The following is a 21,749-nucleotide window of genomic DNA, read 5'->3' on the forward strand; positions in this document are numbered from 1 at the left end:
TTTTTTTTTTGAGACTGAGTCTGGCTCTGTCGCCCAGGCTGGAGTGCAGTGGCCGGATCTCAGCTCACTGCAAGCTCCGCCTCCCGGGTTTACGCCATTCTCCTGCCTCAGCTTCCCGAGTAGCTGGGACCACAGGCGCCCGCCACTTCGCCCGGCTAGTTTTTTGTATTTTTTAGTAGAGATGGGGTTTCACCGTGTTAGCCAGGATGGTCTCGATCTCCTGACCTCGTGATCCGCCCGTCTCGGCCTCCCAAAGTGCTGGGATTACAGGCTTGAGCCACCGCGCCCGGCCGATTCCTAGGTATTTCTAATACCTACACCCAAACTACCGCTGTGATGATGCATATCCTTGTCTTAATACTTTATCCAGCCAATAGCACACTCACTCTGGGTAATCACTACCCAGCATTCTCTGCTTCAAACATGGCTCAATTCTTCCAGGTTGTTCCATCTTCCTCTAATGACTACATTCATATGCCAATTCAGAAAGGTACCCATCATATTACAGTGAATTATTTGTACAATTAGCTGTCCTTTCCAAACTGTAAGACAAGAACCATATATCTGTTTTATTCATCACAGAATTCCCAAGGTCACTTTACAGGTCACTCAACACATTTTTTGAGCCAATACATGTTGGCTCAATGAAAAAGTACTCAGTGACAGGGTTTGTCCTTAGCACAGCCTGAATTCAATCATTTCATCAATTTAAGTATGTCTGTTGTCATCATTTATCAAACTGGCCTATGTATAATGCATGTTTATATGTACATGTATATTTATGTGTATGTGTGTATGGATATGGGTATATACATGCATTTATTTCCTTGCTCTTTCCACTGAAAGAACCAAGTAGCAAACAGGGTACGTAATGCCTGGGTCTTGGTCCCTAATACTACTCCACACTAAAAAGAATCAAGGAGGCCGGGCGCTGTGGCTCACGCCTGTAATCCTAGCACTTTGGGAGGCTGAGACGGGCGGATCACGAGGTCAGGAGATGGAGACCATCCTGGCTAACACGGTGAAACCCCATCTCTACTAAAACTACAAAAAAAAAAAAAAAAAACTAGCTAGGCGCGGAGTCAGGCGCCTGTAGTCCCAGCTACACGGGACGCTAATGGTGTGAACCTGGGGGATGGAGCTTGCAGTGAGCCGAGATCACACCACTGCACTCCAGCCTGGGCGACAGACTGAGACTCCGTCTCAAAAAAAAAAAAAAAAAGAATCAAGGATCCTTGGATGTCAATGCTGGGCCAAGGTAGATATAAGATAAGCCTGCCATCATGTTATGTCAAAAAGCAAGAAAGGGGCTGGGTGCGGTGGCTCACATCTATAATCTCAGCACTTTAGGAAGCCAAGGTTGGCGATCACTTGAGATCAGGAGTTCGAGACCAGCCTGGCCTACATGGTGAAACCCTGTCTCTACTAAAAATACAAAAATTAGCTAGGTGTGGTAGCACACATCTGTAATTTCAGCTACTGGGGAAGCTGAGACACAACTGCTTGAACCCAGGATGGGGACGCTGTAGTGCCGAGATCATGCCACTGCACTCTAGCCTCTGTGACAGAGCTAGACTCCGTCTCAAAAAAAATAAATAAAAGCAAGAAAGTACTCAAGAAAAATGAAGGGGACACATCATAAAAACACAGGAACCAACCTGAAAGAGTTTACACTGGCCAGATCTAGGATATTTTTAGGGAAAAAAAAAAAAAAAAGAAAGGTGAGTGTAAGTCCACACTGATAACAGATAAATATGGATGAGAGGAAGGAAGTTTCTTCTTTATAGGGGCAAATACAGAGGGAGTGCTAGAATTGGAAAGTCATCATAACCCATCAGAGCAGAGATGAGCTCAAGCAAGAATCACTAATAGGTGCTAAAACTAGAGGGGAAATTTTGTGATTTTTTAAAACAAGTATCATGCCATGAATTGAAGATACAAAGTCAAATCCCACCTCTACCACTCATGAGTTACAAGTATCTTTGGCTAAGTTAAGTTTCTCAAGCTCAGCACAACTGACATTTTGGGCCACAAAATTCTTTGTTGTAAGGGGCTGTCCTTTAGCATCCCCCCATTAATGATAATCAAAAATGTTTCTACAAATTGCTAAATGTCCCCTGGGGGACAAAAATTCTCCCTGGTTGAAAACAATACGCTAAGAGAACTAACTGCTCTGAACTTTTGTTTTCTCATCCATAAAATGGGAATACATAGCCTGAATATCCATCTTACTGGGTTGGAGGAGGAGGGTGGCAATAGTATTACTGTATTTGCATGGTCTCAAAACGCACCCCAGATTGCTTATTCATCTCAACGGAGAGGAGAAAGAGCAGTAATCATAGAATGGAAAAATCATACAACATCTTGACAGGGTAATCAAAATTAACATCACCAAAGAGGAATAAATGGACACTATGTACACCTTCAAACATGATACCCTGAGAAGGCCATAATGTGATTTCTGCATTATTCAGGCTGAGAAAGCCTAACTTGAATCTAATTACTTTCGAATATCAGAAAATCCCAAAATGGGAAATGTTCCATTAATAAAAAAAGGAGGCCAGGCATGGTGGCTAATGTCTGTAATCCTAGCACTATGGCGAACCCAGCCTGGATAACACGGCAAAACCCCATCCCTACAAAAAAAAATACAAAAATTAGCTGGGTGTTGTGGCACATGCCTGTAGTCCCAGCTACTCAGGCGGCTGAACGCAGGAGGATCACTTGAGCCCAGGAGGTTAAGGCTGCAGTGAGCCGAGATCAGGCCACTGAACTCCAGCCTGGGTAACAGGGCAAGACCCTGTCTCAAAAAAAAAAAAAAAAAAAGAGCGGTGGGGGAAAGGGGTTGTAGGCTGTATTTTTAATATGTCGATGTCATAAAAAGAAGAAAAAACACTAGGGAAACGCTAATGACTAAAAAAGACATAACTACAAGTAATACCTGACCCTACACTGGATCCTGTATAGAAGAAAAAAACTGCTATAAAGGACATGTTTGGGTCCATTAATAATTAGAATGACAGATGAGACAGAAGTATTTTGTCAATGTTAATTGAAGGTAACTGTATTGTGGTTACATAAGAGAATATCCTATTCTTAAAAAATATACACTGAAATATTTAGAGTTGTAAAGACCATGATTTTCTACTTTACCCTTAAATATTTCAGAAAAACTGTGTACACATGAGAGAAAAATGTTAGTTCGCTATACCACTTCCGCAGAGCAAAAAGAAAACTGTTTAATGGCTGACACATAACCTTATATATGTTACAAAAAGGGTTAACATACCTGAATAGGAGATGGCTTTTCCCAGCCCATTTCAAAAATTCCCATCAGTAACTCCCGTTTCAAACAGTAATCTTCAAACTCATTTCCTTTTGTGGAGGTCACATCCTAGTCAAACAAACAAAAGGAACAATAAAAGAATAAATAACAGTGTTTGGTAAATTTGGTGTCCCAAAATTTATCTGGGTCGGACATGGTGGCTCATGCCTATAATCCCAGCACTTTGGGAGGCCAAGGCGGGCAGATCACCTGAGGTCAGAAGTTCAAGACCAGCCTGGCCAACGTGGTGAAACTCCATCTCTATGAAAAATACAAAAAATTAGCCAGGGTGGTAGCGCACGCCTGTAGTCCCAGTTACTCGGGAAGCTGAGGCAGGAGAATCGCTTGAACCCAGGAGACAGGTTGCACTGAGCCCCGATCGCACCCACTGCAGAGCCTGGGGGGGACAAAGCCAGACTCTATCTCAATTTAAAAAAAAAAAAAAAAAAACAAGGAAAGAAAACTTACCTGACTTTAGTACTTTACCTGCCCAATCTTAAATATAAATACATGCAGATTACTTGTTTTAATCTGTATTTCAACTTTTCCTGAAGAAAAATCACTTGTCCTGCTTTGACACACAAGCTATTTAAAAAACTATGTTTTGGGGAAAGGGCACTTGGTCATAGCCTTTTTTTTTTTTTTTTTAGAGATGGAGTCTCGCTCTGTCACTCAGGCTGGAGTGCAGTGGCGCGATCTTGGCTCACTGCAACCTCCGCCTCCCAGTTTCAAGTGATTCTCCTGTCTCAGCCTCCTGAGTATCGGGACTACAGGCGCCCGCCACCACACTCGACTAATAGCGACAGGGTTTCAACATGTTGACCAGGCTAGTCTCGAACTCCTGAAATCAGGTGATCCGCCTGCCTTGCCCTCCCAAAGTGCTGGGAATACAGGCAAGAGCCACTGCTCCGGGTCCCTCGTCATAGTCTTCTAAGGACTGGTGGAATAGTGTTATTTTTTTACACAAATATCATGCCATGAATTGCAAATCACAAGATATGAAGTCAAATCCCACCTCTACCACTCATGAGCTACAGATATCTTTGGCTAAGTCAAATTTCTCAAGCTCAGCACTACCGACATTTTGGGCCACAAAATTCTTTGTTGTAAAGGGCTGTCCTTTAGCATCCCCCCCATTGATAAGCAAAAATGTTTCTACAAATTGCTAAATGTCCCCTGGGGGACAAAAATTCTCCCTGGTTGAAAACAATACACTAAGGTAACTAACTACTCCGAACTTTTGTTTTCTCATCCATAAAACGGGAATACATAGCATGAATATCTATCTTACTGGGTTGGAGGAGGAGGGTGGCAGCGGTGTTATGGTCCTGAAACCAATTCCCTCCAGATACCGAGGGACAGCTGTACTTCACTTGTAGTTCCCCACCATTATTCTACTTGTATTTTACAACCAACTTACCGAAGTTTTGATTCTAAGATCCTTTGGAGGGAGTTTTAAAGTCTTTTTCCAGTCATCACCAGGTCTAGAGAGAATACAGTAAATTTGAAGTATCAAAATTTATAGCATCCAAGATGATTCATCTCAATTATAATTGCTTTTAAAAGCATGGTAAGTTTTAATATATTCCATTTAATATATCTAACAAGATAATTAAACAACTTTAGAAAAAGTGTTCTTACACAGAAACAATCTCAGGAGGATAAAAAAAATCAAGAACAGAAGGGATTAAGGCATCCATCGTCTTAAGCAATATTGTATACCGTATAACTGTTGTCAAAAGGTGTTTTGTTTGACCTACACAGCGTGTGTTTGAATTTAAATTGGTTTAAATTAGTTTTCAACATTTAAAAGTTGTAAGATTTTATATATCTTATAGAACTCCTGGGTTCAAGCAATCCGCCTGTTTCGGTCTCCTAAAGTGCTAGGATTACAGGTGTGAACCACCATGGCCGGCTATTCTCATTTTAAAAACAGGTTAACAGGCCAGGCATGGTGGCTCATACTGGTAATCCCAGCACTTGGGAAGCTGAGGCAGGCAGATCACTTGAGGTCAGGAGTTCGAGACCAGCCTGGCCAATATGGTGAAACCCCATCTACACTAAAAATACAAAAATTAGGCCGGGCGCAGTGGCTCAAGCCTGTAATCCCAGCACTTTGGGAGGCCGAGATGGGTGGATCACGAGGTCAGGAGATCGAGACCATTCTGGCTAACACGGTGAAACCCCGTCTCTACTAAAAATACAAAAAACTAGCCGGGCGAGGTGGCAGGCGCCTGTAGTCCCAGCTACTCGGGAGGCTGAGGCAGGAGAATGGCGTGAACCCGGGAGGCGGAGCTTGCAGTGAGCTGAGATCCGGCCACTGTACTCTAGCCTGGGCGGCAGAGCAAGACTCCGTCTCAAAAAAAAAAAAAAAAAAAAAAAAATTAGCCAGGCATGGTGGGCACATCTGTAGCCCCAGCTACTTGGGAGGCTGAGGCAGGGGAATCACTTGAACCTGGGAGGCAGACACTGCAGTGAGCCAAGCTCACGACACTGCACTCTAGCCTGAGTGACGGAAGGAGACTGTCTGAAAAATAAGTAAGCCGGGTGCCGTGGCTCACGCCTGTAATCCTAACACTTTGGGAGGCCAAGGCAAGTGGATCGCCTGAAGTCAGGAGTTCAAGAGTAGCCTGGCCAATATGGTGAAACCCCGTTTCTACTAAAAATACAAAAATTAGCCAGGCATGGTGGCACGCGCCTGTAATCCCAGCTACTCAGGAGGCTGCGGCAGGAGAATCGCTTGAACCGGGAAGCCAGTATCACGCCACTGCACCCTGCGACACAGCAAGACTCCGTACCAATAAACAAAACAAAACAGGTTAACAGTTACATCAAATAATTGATGTAATGCACTCAGCACAGTGCCTGGCAAAATAATAGCACAATATTAGCCAATGAGCATCTCTTAAACTTTTTTTTTATTGGAAATGCCAGAAACCATGAAAGAGAATAAAAACAAGGAGAATATAAATAAACTTTCTTTTGGGCCAAGTAAAAACCTCAAGCAATAAATACTCAAAGCATCTAATAATTAAAAAGATCAGGGAACATCTGCAGACAAAGCATTTAACTGTGACATCTTTGAAAAAGTTTTCACTGTAGCTGTTCTTACATAACCAGAGTCCCCAAAACATTTCAAATGCTCAACTGATAGAAAAAAAGACCACTTACTTTACTTAAAACTAGGTCCTACATAATGCAAATATTCTAACACTGGTAACTTTTTGCTACTAATTCCAAGACTACTATACTAAAGCCTTTTTTTTTTTCCTCTGAGATGGAGTCTTGCTCTGTCACCCAGGCTAGAGTGCAGTGGCATGATCTCAACTCACTGCAACCTCCACCTCCTGGAGTTTAAGCAATTTTCCAGCCTCAGCCTCCAGAGTAGGTGGGATTACAGGAGCCTGCCACCACACCCTGCTAGTTTTTGTATTTTTAGTAGAGACAGGGTTTCACCATGTTGGTCAGGCTGGTCTCGAACTCCTGACCTTGTGATCCGCCTGCCTCGGCCTCCCAAAGTGCTGGGATTATAGGCGTGAGCCACCGCACCCAGCCTACTAAAGCCTTTCATCTAAGTCTGTATCATCAAAGTTTCTGACTAAAAAATGTCAGTATGACATACTGTTGAATTCAACAAAATAGTAATAATGCATAAGATACAATCCAAAGCTTGAACACGAGAAATTTATAATCTTTTTTTTTTTTTTTTGAGACAGAGTCTCGCTCTGTCGCCCAGGCTGGAGTGCAGCGGCCCAATCTCAGTTCACTGCAAGCTCCGCCTCCCGGGTTTACGCCACTCTCCTGCCTCAGCCTCCTGAGTAGCTGGGACTACAGGCGCCCGCCACCTCACCCGGCTAGTTTTTTGTATTTTTTAGTAGAGACGAGGTTTCACCATCTTGGCCAGGATGGTCTTGATCTCCTGACCACCCATCTCGGCCTCCCAAAGTGCTGGGATTACAGGCTTGAGCCACCGCGCCCGGCCAGAAATTTATAATCTTATGAGATGAAAAAACTATTTAAAGTGACAAAGTGAGTGACAGAGGTAAGTATTAGAAGCGTTCTGAGACACTTGACGGGATCTAGAGGACTTCATGGAAGAGATGGCACAGAAAATGAGATCTGAAGAACTTACAGAATTGAAAAGAAACCATTAATTGTAGGAAAACCAGAAAAGAAAACCCACTGTTGTTCCCAAATCAGAATTTACTATTTTTTTGAGATGGGGTCTTGCCCTGTCACCCAGGCTTCAGTGCAGTGGTGCCATCATAGCTCACCACAGCCTTTATTATTTGTAGAGACAGGGTCTTGCTATGTTGCCTAGGTTAGTCTCAACCTCCTGGCCTCAAGTGATCTTCCCACCTCAGCCTCCCAAAGTGCTGGGATGAACAGCATGAGCCATCATACCCAGCCCCAGAATTTTTAAAATAGAAACTATTCTCATAGGCCAGGTGCGGTGGCTCATGCCTGTAATCCCAGCACTCTGGGAGGCTGAGGCGGGCAGATCACCTGAGGTCAGGTATTCAAGGGTAGCCTGGCCAACATGGTGAAATCTCATCTCTACTAAAAATACAAACATTAGCCAGGCGTGATGGTGCACACCTCTAATCCCAGCTACCTGGGAGGCTGAGGCAGGAGAATGGCTGGAACCCAGAAGGCGGAGGTTGCAGTGAGTTGAGATTACACCACTGCATTCCAGCCTGGGCAAGGGAGTGAGAGTCCATCTCAAAAAAAAAATTAAAAATAGGCTGGGTGCAGTGGCTCACATCTGTAATCCCAGTACTGTGAGAGGTCAAGGTGGGCAGATCACTTGAGCTCAGGGTTCCAGACCAGCCTGGGCAACACAACAAAACCCCGTTGCTACTGGCACAAGCCAGTAGTCCCCACTATTTGTAGGGCTGAGGCAGAAGGGTCACTTGAGCCTGGGAAGCTGAGGCTGCAGTGAGCCGTGATCGTGCCACCATACTCCAGCCTGGGCAACAAAGTGAGACCCTGTCTCAAAAAGAAAAAAAAAAAAAAAGTTATTAAAAAACAGTTAAAATTAGTCTAAATTTTGCTAACCTACTTACATTCTGCCAAGACAAACTACAACCAAAGTAGTGTTCATTTCTATACCAATTAAAGCATTCACCTTAAAAATAATGGAATATACACTAATACCAATTCTACCAGTGACCTAAACAATTCTGTTGAAAATTAGTTATTAGAGGTCCTAGTGAAACACATACAGTAACTATACGACAGTCTGGTAGCTTGTATAAGCTATTTTTCTGTAGGAAGTGAAAAGATCTAGGTTGTAATAAAACATATACCTCACTTCAGTAACCCAGTGTCAACATCTTATAAAGATTCCCAGGGTTAAATTATTTCACATGACAATTTTTTTTTTTTTTTTTTTTTTTTGAGACGGAGTCTCGTGCTGTCGCCAAGGCTGGAGTGCAGTGGCCGGATCTCAGCTCACTGCAAGCTCCGCCTCCCGGCTTCACGCCATTCTCCGGCCTCAGCCTCCCGAGTAGCTGGGACTACAGGCGCTGCCACCTCGCCCAGCTATTTTTTGTATTTCTTAGTAGAGACGGGGTTTCACCGTGTTAGCCAGGATGGTCTCGATCTCCTGACCTCGTGATCCGCCCATCTCGGCCTCCCAAAGTGCTGGGACTACAGGCTTGAGCCACCGCGCCCGGCCGACAATTTTGTTTTTTTTTGGAGACGGAGTCTGTCGCCCAGGCTGGAGTGCAGTGGCACGATCTTGGCTCTCTGCAACCTCCACCTCCCGAGTTCAAGTGATTCTCCTGCCTCAGCCTCCTGAGTAGCTGGGATTACAGGTGCATGCCACCACACCCAGCTAATTTTTGTATTTTTAGTAAAGACAGGGTTTCACCATGTTGGTCAGGCTGGCCTTGAACTCTTGACCTCGTGCTCTGCCCACCTCAGCCTCCCAAAGTGCTGGGATTACAGGCGTGAGCTACTGCACCTGGCCTTTTTTTTCTTTTTTTTTTTGTGAGATAGAGTTTCACTCCTGTTGCCCAGGCTGGAGTGCAACAGTGCAATCTCAGCTCACTGCAACCTCCGCCTCCCAGGTTCAAGTGATTCTCCTGCCTCAGTCTCCCGAGTAGCATTATAGGCATGCGCCACCACGCCCAGCTAATTTTGTATTTTTAGTAAAAACAGGGTTTCTCCATGTTCGTCAGGCTGGTCTCGAACTCCCAACCTCAGGTGATCTGCCTGCCTCGGCCTCCCAATGTGCTGGGATTACAGGAACGTGCCACCGCGCCCAGCCCTGTATGGCAAGTTCTTAACAAAAGCCAAACATCAATTGGAGCCAAGAATCTTAAATGTTAATTTCCTATAGCTGAATCTTTACAGTGATGGTTACCATTCAAATACTCTAATTAAAACATACACTTAAAAGTAACAAATAGCCTACATACTTTCAGCTTACCCTCTAGTAAGAGGAGGCTCTTCAATTTTAAGGTTAACAAAAGGTTTCTGAGACTGTTCAGAACTGTGTTCTGTGAGTTCAAAATTCTTAGTTCCCGTTTTATATGTAAAAGGAAAAACAAAAAAAATATTTTTTTCTGGTACAGACAGAGTCTCGTTATGTTGCCTAGGTTGGTCTCAAAATACTGGACTCAAGTGATCCTCCCACATTGGCCTCCCCAAAGTACAGGGATTACAGCCCTGAATCACCTCAATCAGCCAACTTATTATTTTTTTTTTTTAAAGTAAAAAAGCTAAGTTCCATAACCTAAAAAAAGTTACGAGGAAATTTTCTGAGTGAACAATGCTTGGAGTTCAGAAGGCTCGGCAAGTCTTTAAATACTCTAAAGACTCAGACTGAGTCTTTAAATTTAATACTTAAAGTTGGCTTTATGTGCTGTTTAGGGTAAGGTGCAGTCATAACAACACTAAATAAACTATACAGACAAAAACAAGATGACTAATAATTTTATTCATTTATAACAAACTAAGCTAATAACTTTTACACTGATTATGAAAGCCAGAAATGTTTCCAAAAACCATTTATACAAAATTTGTGTATATCATCTGTCCTTAGGATCACTACATGCTGAATAAATTATGGCAGAAATAATGTTATTCTATTGCAAATACCTACTGGCCATAAAACAAAGTCATCTGTTCTCTATTTGGAATCAAAATGGCTAAATTAAGGCATAAGTATTAATAGTCAACACCAAAGTAACAAAAATCTTGGTTCCCCAAAAGTGTTTATTATAATTTACTCTAACACTTACTTAATAGTGGTGGTCATACTCTGTGCTTGCTGCTGAGTGCCATTATTGATTGTGTTGGTGTTTTTCAGCTGGTTCATCTGTTGCTGTGTCTGTGTGCCCCCTCCTCCAGGGCCACCAGTGGGTTTCACAGGGCCTCTCAGCTGACCATTTTGACTGGACAGACCCATTATAACAGGGTTCTCTGTTCTGGCCGTGCTCATGCTGTTTTAGTTGCAAAGGTGTCTTTCAAACTTCAAAACTTTTGAAAGTCAGTAGAGAAACTGTAATAACAGTTTATTAGGCTCTCCAAAATGAAGAGATAAATAAGTCTTGCTCAATAAATGAGTCCTTTATTGCAATGCAGGCAAGCACCTGTAAGTCTCTGAACGGTAAGCAGCAGTAACTTGCTCCCTTGCACGGAATCAACTTTTTATTTTTAAAAAGCCCTCTAACAAGCTTGAGTTATGTCTGAATTCACTCACGTCAATCTGAAACAAACAAACAAAATTAAATTAGCAAACACAACAGAAAAACTTTGTTTCCTTTTTAAAAGAACCCCTTTGAAAGAACTCTCCTCTTTTATATTTAAGAATTAATAATACAGCTACACTTAGACCAAATCACTAGCCAAGCTAGGAAAGACACAACTTTGAACTATCTCAAAAACACAATGAGGCCAATCTCAAACATTTAAAATTGTTAATTCAAAGCAATCCAGAGAAGATTATGTAGAAAGAGACTAGTAAATTACCACTACTTGTCAAATTATAATCTGCTCAGTTTCCTCCCCAGGAATTCTCTAAAAGTCTCTGACATCTCTAAAAGTCAGTGATTCATTATACTTAATTGTATTACAACTCACTGAAGTATCACACGACTTAAACAAGACAATTCATTAATTTTCTTCTACTTCTGATAGCAATCGAGAGTCTTTATAGACTTAAGTGAGCTTTTGACTTGAACTTCACACTTCCAGGAAAAAAAAAAACACTTTTGTGCCCTTATGAATTTCAACTATTAAACTTTATGGGCTGGGTGTTCGTGGCTCACGTCTGTAATCCCAGCACTTTGGGAGGCCAATGCAGGTGAACACTTGAGGTCAGGAGTTAGAGACCAGCATGGACAACATAGTCAAACCTCATCTCTACTAAAAATACAAAATACACCGCCAGGAGCGGTGGCTCACGCCTGTAATCCCAGCACTTTGGGAGGCCGAGGTGGGTAGACCACGAGGTCAGGAGTTCAGGATCAGCCTGGCCAAGACGGTGAAATCCAGTCTCTATCAAAAATACGAAAATTAGCCAGGCGTGGTGGCAGGTGCCTGTAATTCCAGCTACAAAGAACTGCTTGAACCCAAGAGGTGGAGGTTGTAGTGAGCCAAGATTGTGCCACTGCACTCCAGCCTAGGCAATAGAGCCAGATTCCGTCTCAAAAACAACAACAACAAAAAACACACAAAATTTAGCCAGGCGTGGTAGCGCACAACTGTAATGGAGTCTCAGCTACTCAGGAGGCTAAGGGCCGAGAATCACTGGAACCTAGGAGACAGAGGCTACAGTGAGCCGGGCGACAGAGTGAGACTTTGTCTCAAAAAACAACAATAAAAAACTTTATGAAGAAAAATGTATTTTCTTTTTTCCTTTTTGTCCTTTAAAACCATACACGAAGCAATCAAGAGAATAGTGTATTTCTGCCATAATATATTCAGCAAGTAATGATCCTAAGGACAGATGATACACAAATGTTGTATAAATGATTCTTTATTTTGAAACTGACAAAACAAGATAACTCTAATAATTTTATTCATTTATAACAAACTCTGCTAATAACTATTCTAGTTTTAAATAGAATTTAAAAAAAAAACAGGAAAATTCCTGTTTAAAAAAAAAACTGTAGAAGACTAAACACACTAGTAATTTTAAGAAAACTTTCCAAGAAACCCAGCGTAGTAAATCTAATTAATACTTAAAAAAAACCCAAAAAACAAAAAAACAAAAAACTGGCAGGACGGGCACGGTAGCTCACACCTGTAATCCCAACACTTTGGGAGGCCGACGCTGGTGGATTACCTGAGGTCAGGAGTTCAAGACCAGCCTGATCAATATGGTGAAACTCCATTTCCACTAAAATACAAAAATTAGCTGGGCGTGGTGGTGGTCCTCTGAAATCTCAGCTCCTTAGGAGGCTGAGGCAGAAGAATCACTTGAACCCACGAGGCGGAGGCAACAATGTGCCGAGATCACACCACTGTACTCCAGCCTAGGTAACAAGAGCAAAACTCCGTTTAAAAAGACACAAAACTGGTCAACCTCATTTTAAAATTATCCGTAAATGGAAATTCTTACTTTTATTTTTCATTTTATTTTTTGAGACAGAGTCTTGCACTGTCGCCCGGGCTGGAGTGCAATGGCACGCTCTCAGCTCACAGCGACCTCCACCTCCCTGGTTCAAGTGATTCTCCTGCCTCAGCCTCCTGAGTAGCTGGGGATTACAGGCATGCGCTACCATGCCCAGCTAATTTTTGCATTTTTAGTAAAGACGTAGTTTGGACATGTTGGCCAGGCTGGTCTTGAACAACTAACCTCAGGTGATCCGCCCACCTCGGCCTCCCAAAGTGCTGGGATTACAGGCGTGAGCCACCCCGCCCAGCCACTCTTATTTGTTATTATTACTTTTGAGACATGTTGCCCAGGGTGGAGTGCAGTGGCCCCATCTGAGCTGACTGCAACCTCCATCTCGTGGGTTCAAGCGATCCTCATGCCTTAGCCTCCCAAGTACCTGGGTGGGATTACAGTCCGGCTAACTTTTGTATTTTTCAGTAGAGACGGGTGTTGTCAAGTTGGCCAGGCTGGTCTCAAGACTCCTGACCTCAAATATCTGCCCGCTTTAGCCTTCCAAAGTGCTAGGATTACAGGCGAAAGCCACCGTGCCCGGCTGAAATCTTAATTGTAGTTAATAAAAACATACAAAGACCCGAAAACAAAGCCCTACTCTGTTGGCTTTTGATTTAACCCCGTTACATTGCTTTTTTGTTTTTGTTTTTGAGGCGGAGTCTCGCTCTGTCACGCAGGTTGGAGTGCAGTGGCACTATCTCGGCTCACTGCAACCGCCGCCTACTGCGTTCAAGCGATTCTGTCTCAGCTTCCAGAGTAGCTGGGATTACAGGCGCCCGCCACCACGCGCAGCTAAATTTTTTGTATATTTAGGAGAGACGGGGTTTTGCCATGTTGGCCAGGCTAGTATCGAACTCCTGACCTCAGCTGATCCGCCTGCCTTGGCCTCCCAAGGTGCTGGGATTACATGCGTGAGCCACCGCGCCCAGCAACCCCGTCACATTTCTTACATAAAATACACAGCTTACGAGTGCTGATTCCTTCTGCCATACACCAAGGCATGTGAAACTCAAAATTTTAAAGTCAACAGATCTCAAAATTTATGAGAAAATGCTCCTTGATTATGCCTTCCTTAAAAAAAAAAAAAAGGAACAAGTTGCTCACAAGCAAATCCTGATTATCACATACACAAAGTTGTTTACTTTAAAGTCCTTCTGACATCTTAAGCAGATATGGTTAACAGCTACTTTCCTGTATTGACGGGTTTATATTATGATCAGCAACATCACGCAGTTCACACAGAGACTTAGCTGCTTGCAGAGCACTAAGAGGATGAAAAGGGCAACCTCTAAAGACCGAACGATATCATCATTACTGTCCATCATGCACAGTAAGACCTCCTATATCCTTAAATCCAAAATGAGACTATGTGATAACTGCTCCCTTCTTAAACTGAAACCTGCACTGCAGCTTTGTCTCAGAGAAGGAAATATTCCTCCTATCCCTTCCCAATTTAGATTTTCAAGTTATCTTTCTACATTTTCAAAACAAAACAAAACACAAAAAAACGAGAAACAGACTAGAAACGTAGACTAGTTGGGAGGAGCCCCTAGCGGAGTTAATTACAGCACTTCTCAGATCATAGTTAGCAATTGACAGTTTCACACCCAAAACAGTATCGTCATCGCCAACAAGAGCTTTTGTTTGCAAATGCAGCGCAGTTTTTCTAAGCTTTGCCTGCAAGTTGGAGTGACTGGGTTTTATTCTGAAGGGAAAGGGGGGCTGTGGAAGAGAAAAGAAAGAGATAAGGGAAAGAGACAAGTCAATGACTGGAGCCCCACAACTGTAGGGAAATTTCTTGCCCTCCCCCCTGCTGCCCCTCGCCCCAAACACACACACGTCAAGTCAGCTCCCTCTGACCATAAACACAAAAGGTTGGGGCTCTGCAATCCTATCTGCGCAATATGAGCCGGCAACCAGCTCCATCAGTAGCAAACAATAGGGACTCCCCCAAGGAGGCCCCAAAGGGACCCCCCAACCCAGAAATCCCCCTCATTTCCTCCAAGAGTCTGGGGCTCCATATACACCCTCTTGTTATTGACCTGCAAGGCCTACCGCAATCAAGCAGCGGTCAGTTCGCTTCTAAACCGAGCCTTCCAATACAGCATGTCCCTGCCGCCCCCTATAGGGCCGCCTCGTACCCTATAACCTCCACCATCATCCCCCTAAGTCCTTGCCGCCCCCTTCGGCCTCATATTCCCTCATCTTCGATAAAGCTCCTCCGAGTACTTAGCCTGCTCCTCCTGCCGACCCTGCCGCGCACCACATTCCTATATTCGCCTCCTCTCAGGCGCCCCCACCCCACACAGCTGCCGCCCGCCTTCCTCCCCAGGCCCGGCCAGGCCTTAGGCCTCCGCCCAAGAGAGTCCCCCAGAGCCGGCCCGGGAGACTCCCCGCAGCCCCCACAGCGCCGCTGACCTCGACCCCACCACCTCACCCCAGGCCTCGCGGCTCGGGCCCGTGTCCTACCAAGGAGGCCACTCCCGCTCGGCACCCTCGGTCCTTTATTGTTGACTCGAAGCTCCCAAAATGGCGGCCGCTCCTTCCTCCTCGGAAACCTCCGCCCGCCCCCACTCGGCCCCCTCGCTACGGCCTCCTCCCGCCCCCGCCCCCACCCGGCTCCAAGGGGCGCGCAGCCCAGCCGCCCGCGCCGCCGGCTCCCCCGGCCGTCCAGCCCTACCTCCTCCGCTGCCCGCTCTCGTGGCGCCGCCGAAGTCGCCGCCGGGCTGAGCTAACTCGTCTCCTCTGTCCCCTCCCTCGCTCGCCCGTTCGCCTGCCCGCCGCCTCCTCCCTCTTTCCCTGCCTCTCCGCATGGCGGCGACCGCGGCTCCTCCTCCACTCAAGATGGCGAAACCTCGGCCGCCGCGGCTACATCCGCCGCGGCGTCACTGCCTTCCCGGCCTGGTGGTGAGAGGAAGCCGGGCCGCAAAAGCCTCCTGAGGAGAAAATGGAGGGCCCTTCTCCCACACCGACGAGAAAAGTTCGAGGGGGAAATAGGAGTTCCTTTCTGAAGGGACAGGACGGCTGCTTTTCCACAGCTGCGAAGTGATTGGGGAATGGTGGCTGGCAAGGGTAGCCCTGCCTTCGCCCCTCCAAAGTAAAAATAGGGAGTTGAGACCAGAGGAGCATCTCTTTATTACATGTCTAAGGCTATGTTTTGAAAACTGGCCCCCGGGCAGCTGCTCGGGGACAGGAAGCTGACCTGACTTCTCGTGCTAGCCGGGGAGGCTGATGCCGGGCGTAAGGGGCCGCGTCCATCCAGGAAGGCGCGGGACTAGCGGCCCGGAGACGCGGGGCGCGCGTCTGAGTGTGGGGGCCGGAAGGGGGGCCGACCGGGCCTGGAGGCCGCGCCAGGCAGGAGGGAGGATTCCAGGGAGCGCGCGGGGGGCGCTTCGCGGAAGGGCAGGGCGGGCCAGTAGGGCGCGCCTGGCTAGGGGAAGGCTCCGGGCTTGAAAGTGCGCCTGGGGGGCTGGTTGGGGGTGGGGGCAGGCACCGGGCTTGAGGATGTGCCTGGGCGGGGGAAGGCTCACGCAAGAGAGCGCGCCTGCGGGTTGTATGGGGGGGTACACCGAGCTTGAGGGTGCGCCCGAGGGGCTCTCATGTGAAGTGTACTAGGCTTGAGGGCGCCCCTGTGGGGCTGGGTGGGGCAAAGGCACCGAGCTTGAGGGTGCGCCTCGGGGGGCTGCGGGGGGAAGGCACCGGGCTAGAGCGTGCGCCGGGAGAGGACGGCGGGGGACCGGACTGTGAGAGCGTATCTTGGGGGACCTGTTGGGGAGGAACCGGGAGATGAAGGCACAACTGGGGATGAGGCGGGGGCAGGGGCCGGGCTGTGAGAGTGCGACTGAGGGGGATTACTCCGGAACGCATGGAGCAGGGGTAGCTCACCGGAGTGGTGGGGGGAGAAGCTGGACTGTAAGGTGAGGAGTTGGTAGGGCGCAACCCTCTTCTCCTGCCGTCGAAGGGCAAGACTCAAGAAAGTGGGAGCAGAGGAGGCCGGGCCCTCCCCCAAAGGGAGGGAAGCTACTGAATCGTTCGTTATAATGGAAGTAGGAATTCAGTAAGGAAATGGAGAACCTGAAGGCAGAGGGTGATTCCTCCTGGCTGACCCTCACTATAAAGATATTTATGTATCTTTCCATAATTACTTTTCAGATCCCAATGTCTCTGTTTATCCTTGACAGAAATAATAGAACTGCTGTCTTCTTCCAAGTTAAACAAAACTTTGGAGTTAAAAGCTAACTAGCTGAGATCCGGCCACTGCACTCCAGCCCGGGCGACAGAGCCAGACTCCGTCTCAAAAAAAAAAAAAAAAAAAAAAAAAAAGCTAACTAGGTCAAGAGAAACAATATCTGGGTCTCGCCCAATTGAGAGACTTGAGTATACAAAGAATGGCCAAACCTATCCATGACCTCCTACCCATGACCTCTGCAGTAATCTGCCCAGAATGGTCAGGACTTGATCTTTAGCCGGCCGCTTCCCTATTTCTTGCCCCTGCTTCCAGCTCTGGGCCAATCAGAGAAAGCCAAATGTGCTCCTCACACCAATCACATAAGAAGCCCTGCTTCTAATTAGCCCTCCTCCAACTTCCCAGTGCCAGGAGCCTCCAATCAGAGCCAGCCTGAAGTTTCTCACTTTTTTCACTGTATGTAAAGCTTTTCCACTCCCCTGCCTGCCTATGAGTCTACCAAACCAAGTGATGGGTCTCGGCTGACTCCCTTGCCAGCTCTGAGTAAATAGCCTGTTCTCATCTGGTGGTCGTTATTTCTACACAGCCAGTGGGAAGGTGGTGGAGAATAGTGAAGACTATTCTTAAGGTTAAAAAGAAGGTTCGCCTTAAATTTTTTTTAAATTTTAAATTTACAGTATGGCGTCTCCTGCCCGGCTTTTAAAATACCTGCTCATGTAAGGAAATAGCCTTGCACCTTGTGCCCATCCTGGAGAGAAAATGGTTTCTTAATAAAATAATAATGTATGAGGCCTTTTTTGCCCCTGCTATCTTCCTAAGCAGAGGAATGTGAAGGGGGGTTGGGCCAAGAAGTGAGTGGTAGGAAGAGAGGCCTACAGATTTAAAACAGGCCACTGCTCGGAAGGGTCTCTTTCCTAGACCGCTGAAGAAATTGAACCAGGCAAAGGAAGGGGGTTCACACCCACAAATAAACTATAACCTACAAAAGGAGCACGGGTTCACATCCACAAATAAATTGTAACTTACACAAGGAGTCTGGTTGAGGTCACAAAACAAAAGCAAGGAGGCAACCAAAAGTAGAATATGAAATAGGTACCCCCATCTCACCTAGGAATCCTTCCAGGGCTAAAACCTGCAAAGATTCTGCTTTTAGGGTAGTCAGATACCCTCACAACTCATTTACGTCAGCCCTTCTCTGTTTTCAAGTGAGAAGCATAGATGGTTTAGAATTAAGCTATGAACTCTTGGATCTTTTCTTCCAAGTTTAGTGTTAGTGGTTGATAGGTCTAGTCCAACTGTCTCAATACATTGTTTTCTCCCTCGTTAAAACAGATTTGCAAGAATCATTTGTATGACACTTTAGGAATACAGATAAATTGTTTGCTAGTGCAAATAATATCCTTATATTTATAAAATATATGTATACTTTTTTTTTTTTTTTTTTTTTTTTTCAGACGGAGTCTCGCTCTGTCGCCCAGGCTGGAGTGCAGTGGCCGGATCTCAGCTCACTGCAAGCTCCGCCTCCCGGGTTCACGCCATTCTCCTGCCTCAGCCTCCCGAGTAGCTGGGACTACAGGCGCCCGCCACCTCGCCCGGCTAGTTTTTTGTATTTTTTTAGTAGAGACGGGGTTTCACTGTGTCAGCCAGGATGGTCTCGATCTCCTGACCTCGTGATCCGCCCGTCTCGGCCTCCCAAAGTGCTGGGATTACAGGCTTGAGCCACCGCGCCCGGCCAAAATATATGTATACTTTTTAAAATGTTATATGAATCCAATCCTCTGGCCTTGTAGTTAGTATTGAGTGTAATAGTGGTGAGTGATCTGTAGTAAATATGGTTTCTGAAGGGTGTGCTGTCATCCCTAATGAACTCACCTATTAATTGTGGTAAAGAGTTTCCCACGTGGGCTAGGCACGGTGGTTCACGCCTGTAATCCCAGCACTTTGGGAGGCCAAGGCGGGTGGATCGCCTGAGGTCAGGAGTTCGAGACCAGCCTAGCCAACATGGTGAAACCCGTCTCTACTAAAAAAGAAAAGAAAAGAAAAGAAAAAAAAGCTGGGCATGGTCGCAGGTGCCTGTAATCCCAGCTACTTGGGAGGCTGAGGCAGGAGAATCGCTTGAACCCAGGGAAGCGGAGGTTGCAGTGGGCCGAGATCATGCCATTGCACACCAGCCTGGGCAAGAAGAGCAAAACTCCGTCTCAAAAAAAAAAAAAAAAAAAGTTTTCCAACATGTATCAGCCGTTTTCATGTTGTTCGTAATCACCTTTGCGTCATCACCCCTCTTCAATTTCCTTCTGGAATTTCAATCACAGTAATGGGTTATCTCAGCAAATATTCGCCAGTCTGACATCCTGACCTCATTTATTTACCTAAAAATAACCGGAACCAAAAAATAAATCACAGGTTAATTTACACTTGATTTCACTTTAACTTCAATTTAAAATACTTAGAATCCAGAATTCCAAGTAAGTTGAAACTGGAATATGCAGACCTGTGATAATATCTTAAAACACCCAAACGTTTTCAACTTGCTGAAATGGATTTCACACTTTTAACATTCTGGGCTTATTTTTTTAAAAGGAACTATAGGCCGGGCGCGGTGGCTCAAGCCTGTAATCCCAGCACTTTGGGAGGCCGAGACGGGCGGATCACAAGGTCAGGAGATCGAGACCATCCTGGCTAACACAGTGAAACCCCGTCTCTACTAACAAATACAAAAAATTAGCCGGGCGCGGTTGTGGGCGCCTGTAGTCCCAGCTACTCGGGAGGCTGAGGCAGGAGAATGGCGGGAACCCGGGAGGCGGAGCTTGCAGTGAGCTGAGATCCGGCCACTGCACTCCAGCCTGGGCGACAGAGCGAGACTCCGTCTCAAAAAAAAAAAAAAAAAAAAAAAAGGAACTATAATACTTTAACTCAAATTACAATCAAATGTGTTCATGACCTGGAAGAAAAAAGTTTTACCTATCTCATATCTTCAGTGAAATGATTATATCACATCTGGCTAAGCTTTACGGTTTGGTTTTTGCCCTCTTTCAAGTGATTTGCAGTATAATACTTTGATTTTCCAAAATTTCAACATACAAAGTTATTTTCCAAACATGCTCAAGCAACATCTGATAGTCACTAACAAGACTAAAGGCTAATATGCCCAAGGAGCCAAGTCCTGTTTTCTTGGGACTTCATAGCAGGTAAAAATTGCCTTTTCAATTTATACACCTGAAGAAAGTGAAGCAGCATCAGTCACTGAGGGCTTAGTGGAGATGTCCTCAGAGAGGTGCACATACTGCACTGAAGTTAATGCATACTAAGCAGGTGTCTTTAATCACTGAGAGATCACATCAGGCACATTTTATTGGAATAAATGTTCCAACCCCTGAGTAAACTCAAGTTGAAAAGTAGGAAGGTTGGCCAGTGCAGTGGCTCACACCTGTAATCCCAGCACTTTGGGAGGCCAGGGTGGGTGGATCACCTGAGGTCAGGATTTCGAGACCAGCCTGGCCAACATAGTGAAACCCCATCTCTACTAAAAGTACAAAAGTTAGCTGGGTGTGGTGGCACGCACCTGTAATCCCAGCTACTTGGGAGGCTGAGGCAGGAGAATTGCTTGAACCCAGGAGGCAAAGGTTGCAGTGAGCTGAGATTGCACCACTGCACTCCAACCTGGGTGACAGAGTAAGACTGTCTCAAAAAAAAAAAAAAAAAAGTGTAGGAAAGCAGTAGTACAAGCAAGGAGGGAAGTGGGTGAGTTAAACACATTTTCCCCAAACTGCCAGGTTTAGTTTGCAGAATTTATATTCCCTTTGACAGATAACATAACCCCCATTCCCAGTGCACCACAACCAAGCTAGCTAGCTGGCTCAGCTCACGGTGTCTTTCAGCCACATCAGGACTCAGCATAGTATATGTTCTGGTCATCACCCAGAGAATTCTAGCTATTCGTTTTGACTCTTCAGTTTCCCTAAGATGACTGCACACCAGCAATTTTAACTTATTTATTAATTTGAAAATAATGTGTGGCTGGGCCAGGCACAGTGGCTCACGCCTGTAATCCCAACATTATGGGAGGCCGAGGCGGGCGGATCACAAGGTCAGGAGATCAAGACCAGCCTGGCTAACACGGTGAAACCCTGTCCCTACTAAAAAAAAAAAAAGTAGCCGGGTATGGTGGCACACGCCTATAGTCCCAGCTACTCTGGAGGCTTAGGCAGGAGAATCGCTTGAACTCAGGAGGTGGAGGTTGCAGTGAGCCGAGATCACACCACTGCATTTCAGCCTGGGCAACAGAACAAGACTCCATCTCAAAAAAAAAAAAAAAAAGATAAAAGAAAAGAAAATATGTGTGGCTGGAAGACACTGAAATCTGGAAAATAGCTATTTAGGTATAAATTTACTTTGACTTACTGAGATCAAGAAAGAACTGACATCATCTTCATCTAAGATACCTTGTTCTCCTTGGGTATTTTCCAAGTTAGTTCAGGGGCAGTTGCCGAGGAATAAAACTGATGGGGATTCACACTCTGGCGATCTTGTTGAACTGCCTGATGTTGGTTTGTGTAATCTGCCCCCTTTGTACCCAAGAATCTGTGACAAGATTCTACTTCTGATAATCCGTGCAG

At 45.6% G+C, this 21,749-nt stretch overlaps 1 protein-coding gene across 2 annotated transcripts in view; it reads right to left on the reverse strand.

The window, feature by feature from the left end:
• Positions 1–16,416, reverse strand: part of DDX6 (DEAD-box helicase 6) — a 48,925-nt gene extending 32,509 nt beyond the window's left edge. The window contains exons 1-4 of one of the 2 annotated variants that reach the window (XM_025357631.1): positions 15,628–16,416; positions 10,576–11,042; positions 4,746–4,809; positions 3,290–3,394 (exon numbers count right to left, since the gene is read on the reverse strand). In XM_025357631.1, the coding sequence (XP_025213416.1) occupies positions 3,290–3,394; positions 4,746–4,809; positions 10,576–10,775 (369 nt within the window). In that variant the 5' untranslated portion in view covers positions 10,776–11,042; positions 15,628–16,416. Of the gene's footprint in view, positions 1–3,289; positions 3,395–4,745; positions 4,810–10,575; positions 11,043–15,384; positions 15,479–15,627 lie in introns of those variants that run through there. The other variant, XM_025357632.1, reaches the window with a different exon arrangement.
• Between the last annotated feature and the right edge of the window lie 5,333 nt (positions 16,417–21,749).

The sequence above is a fragment of the Theropithecus gelada genome, chromosome 14 (assembly GCF_003255815.1).
Source record: "Theropithecus gelada isolate Dixy chromosome 14, Tgel_1.0, whole genome shotgun sequence".
Taxonomy (NCBI): domain Eukaryota; kingdom Metazoa; phylum Chordata; class Mammalia; order Primates; family Cercopithecidae; genus Theropithecus; species Theropithecus gelada.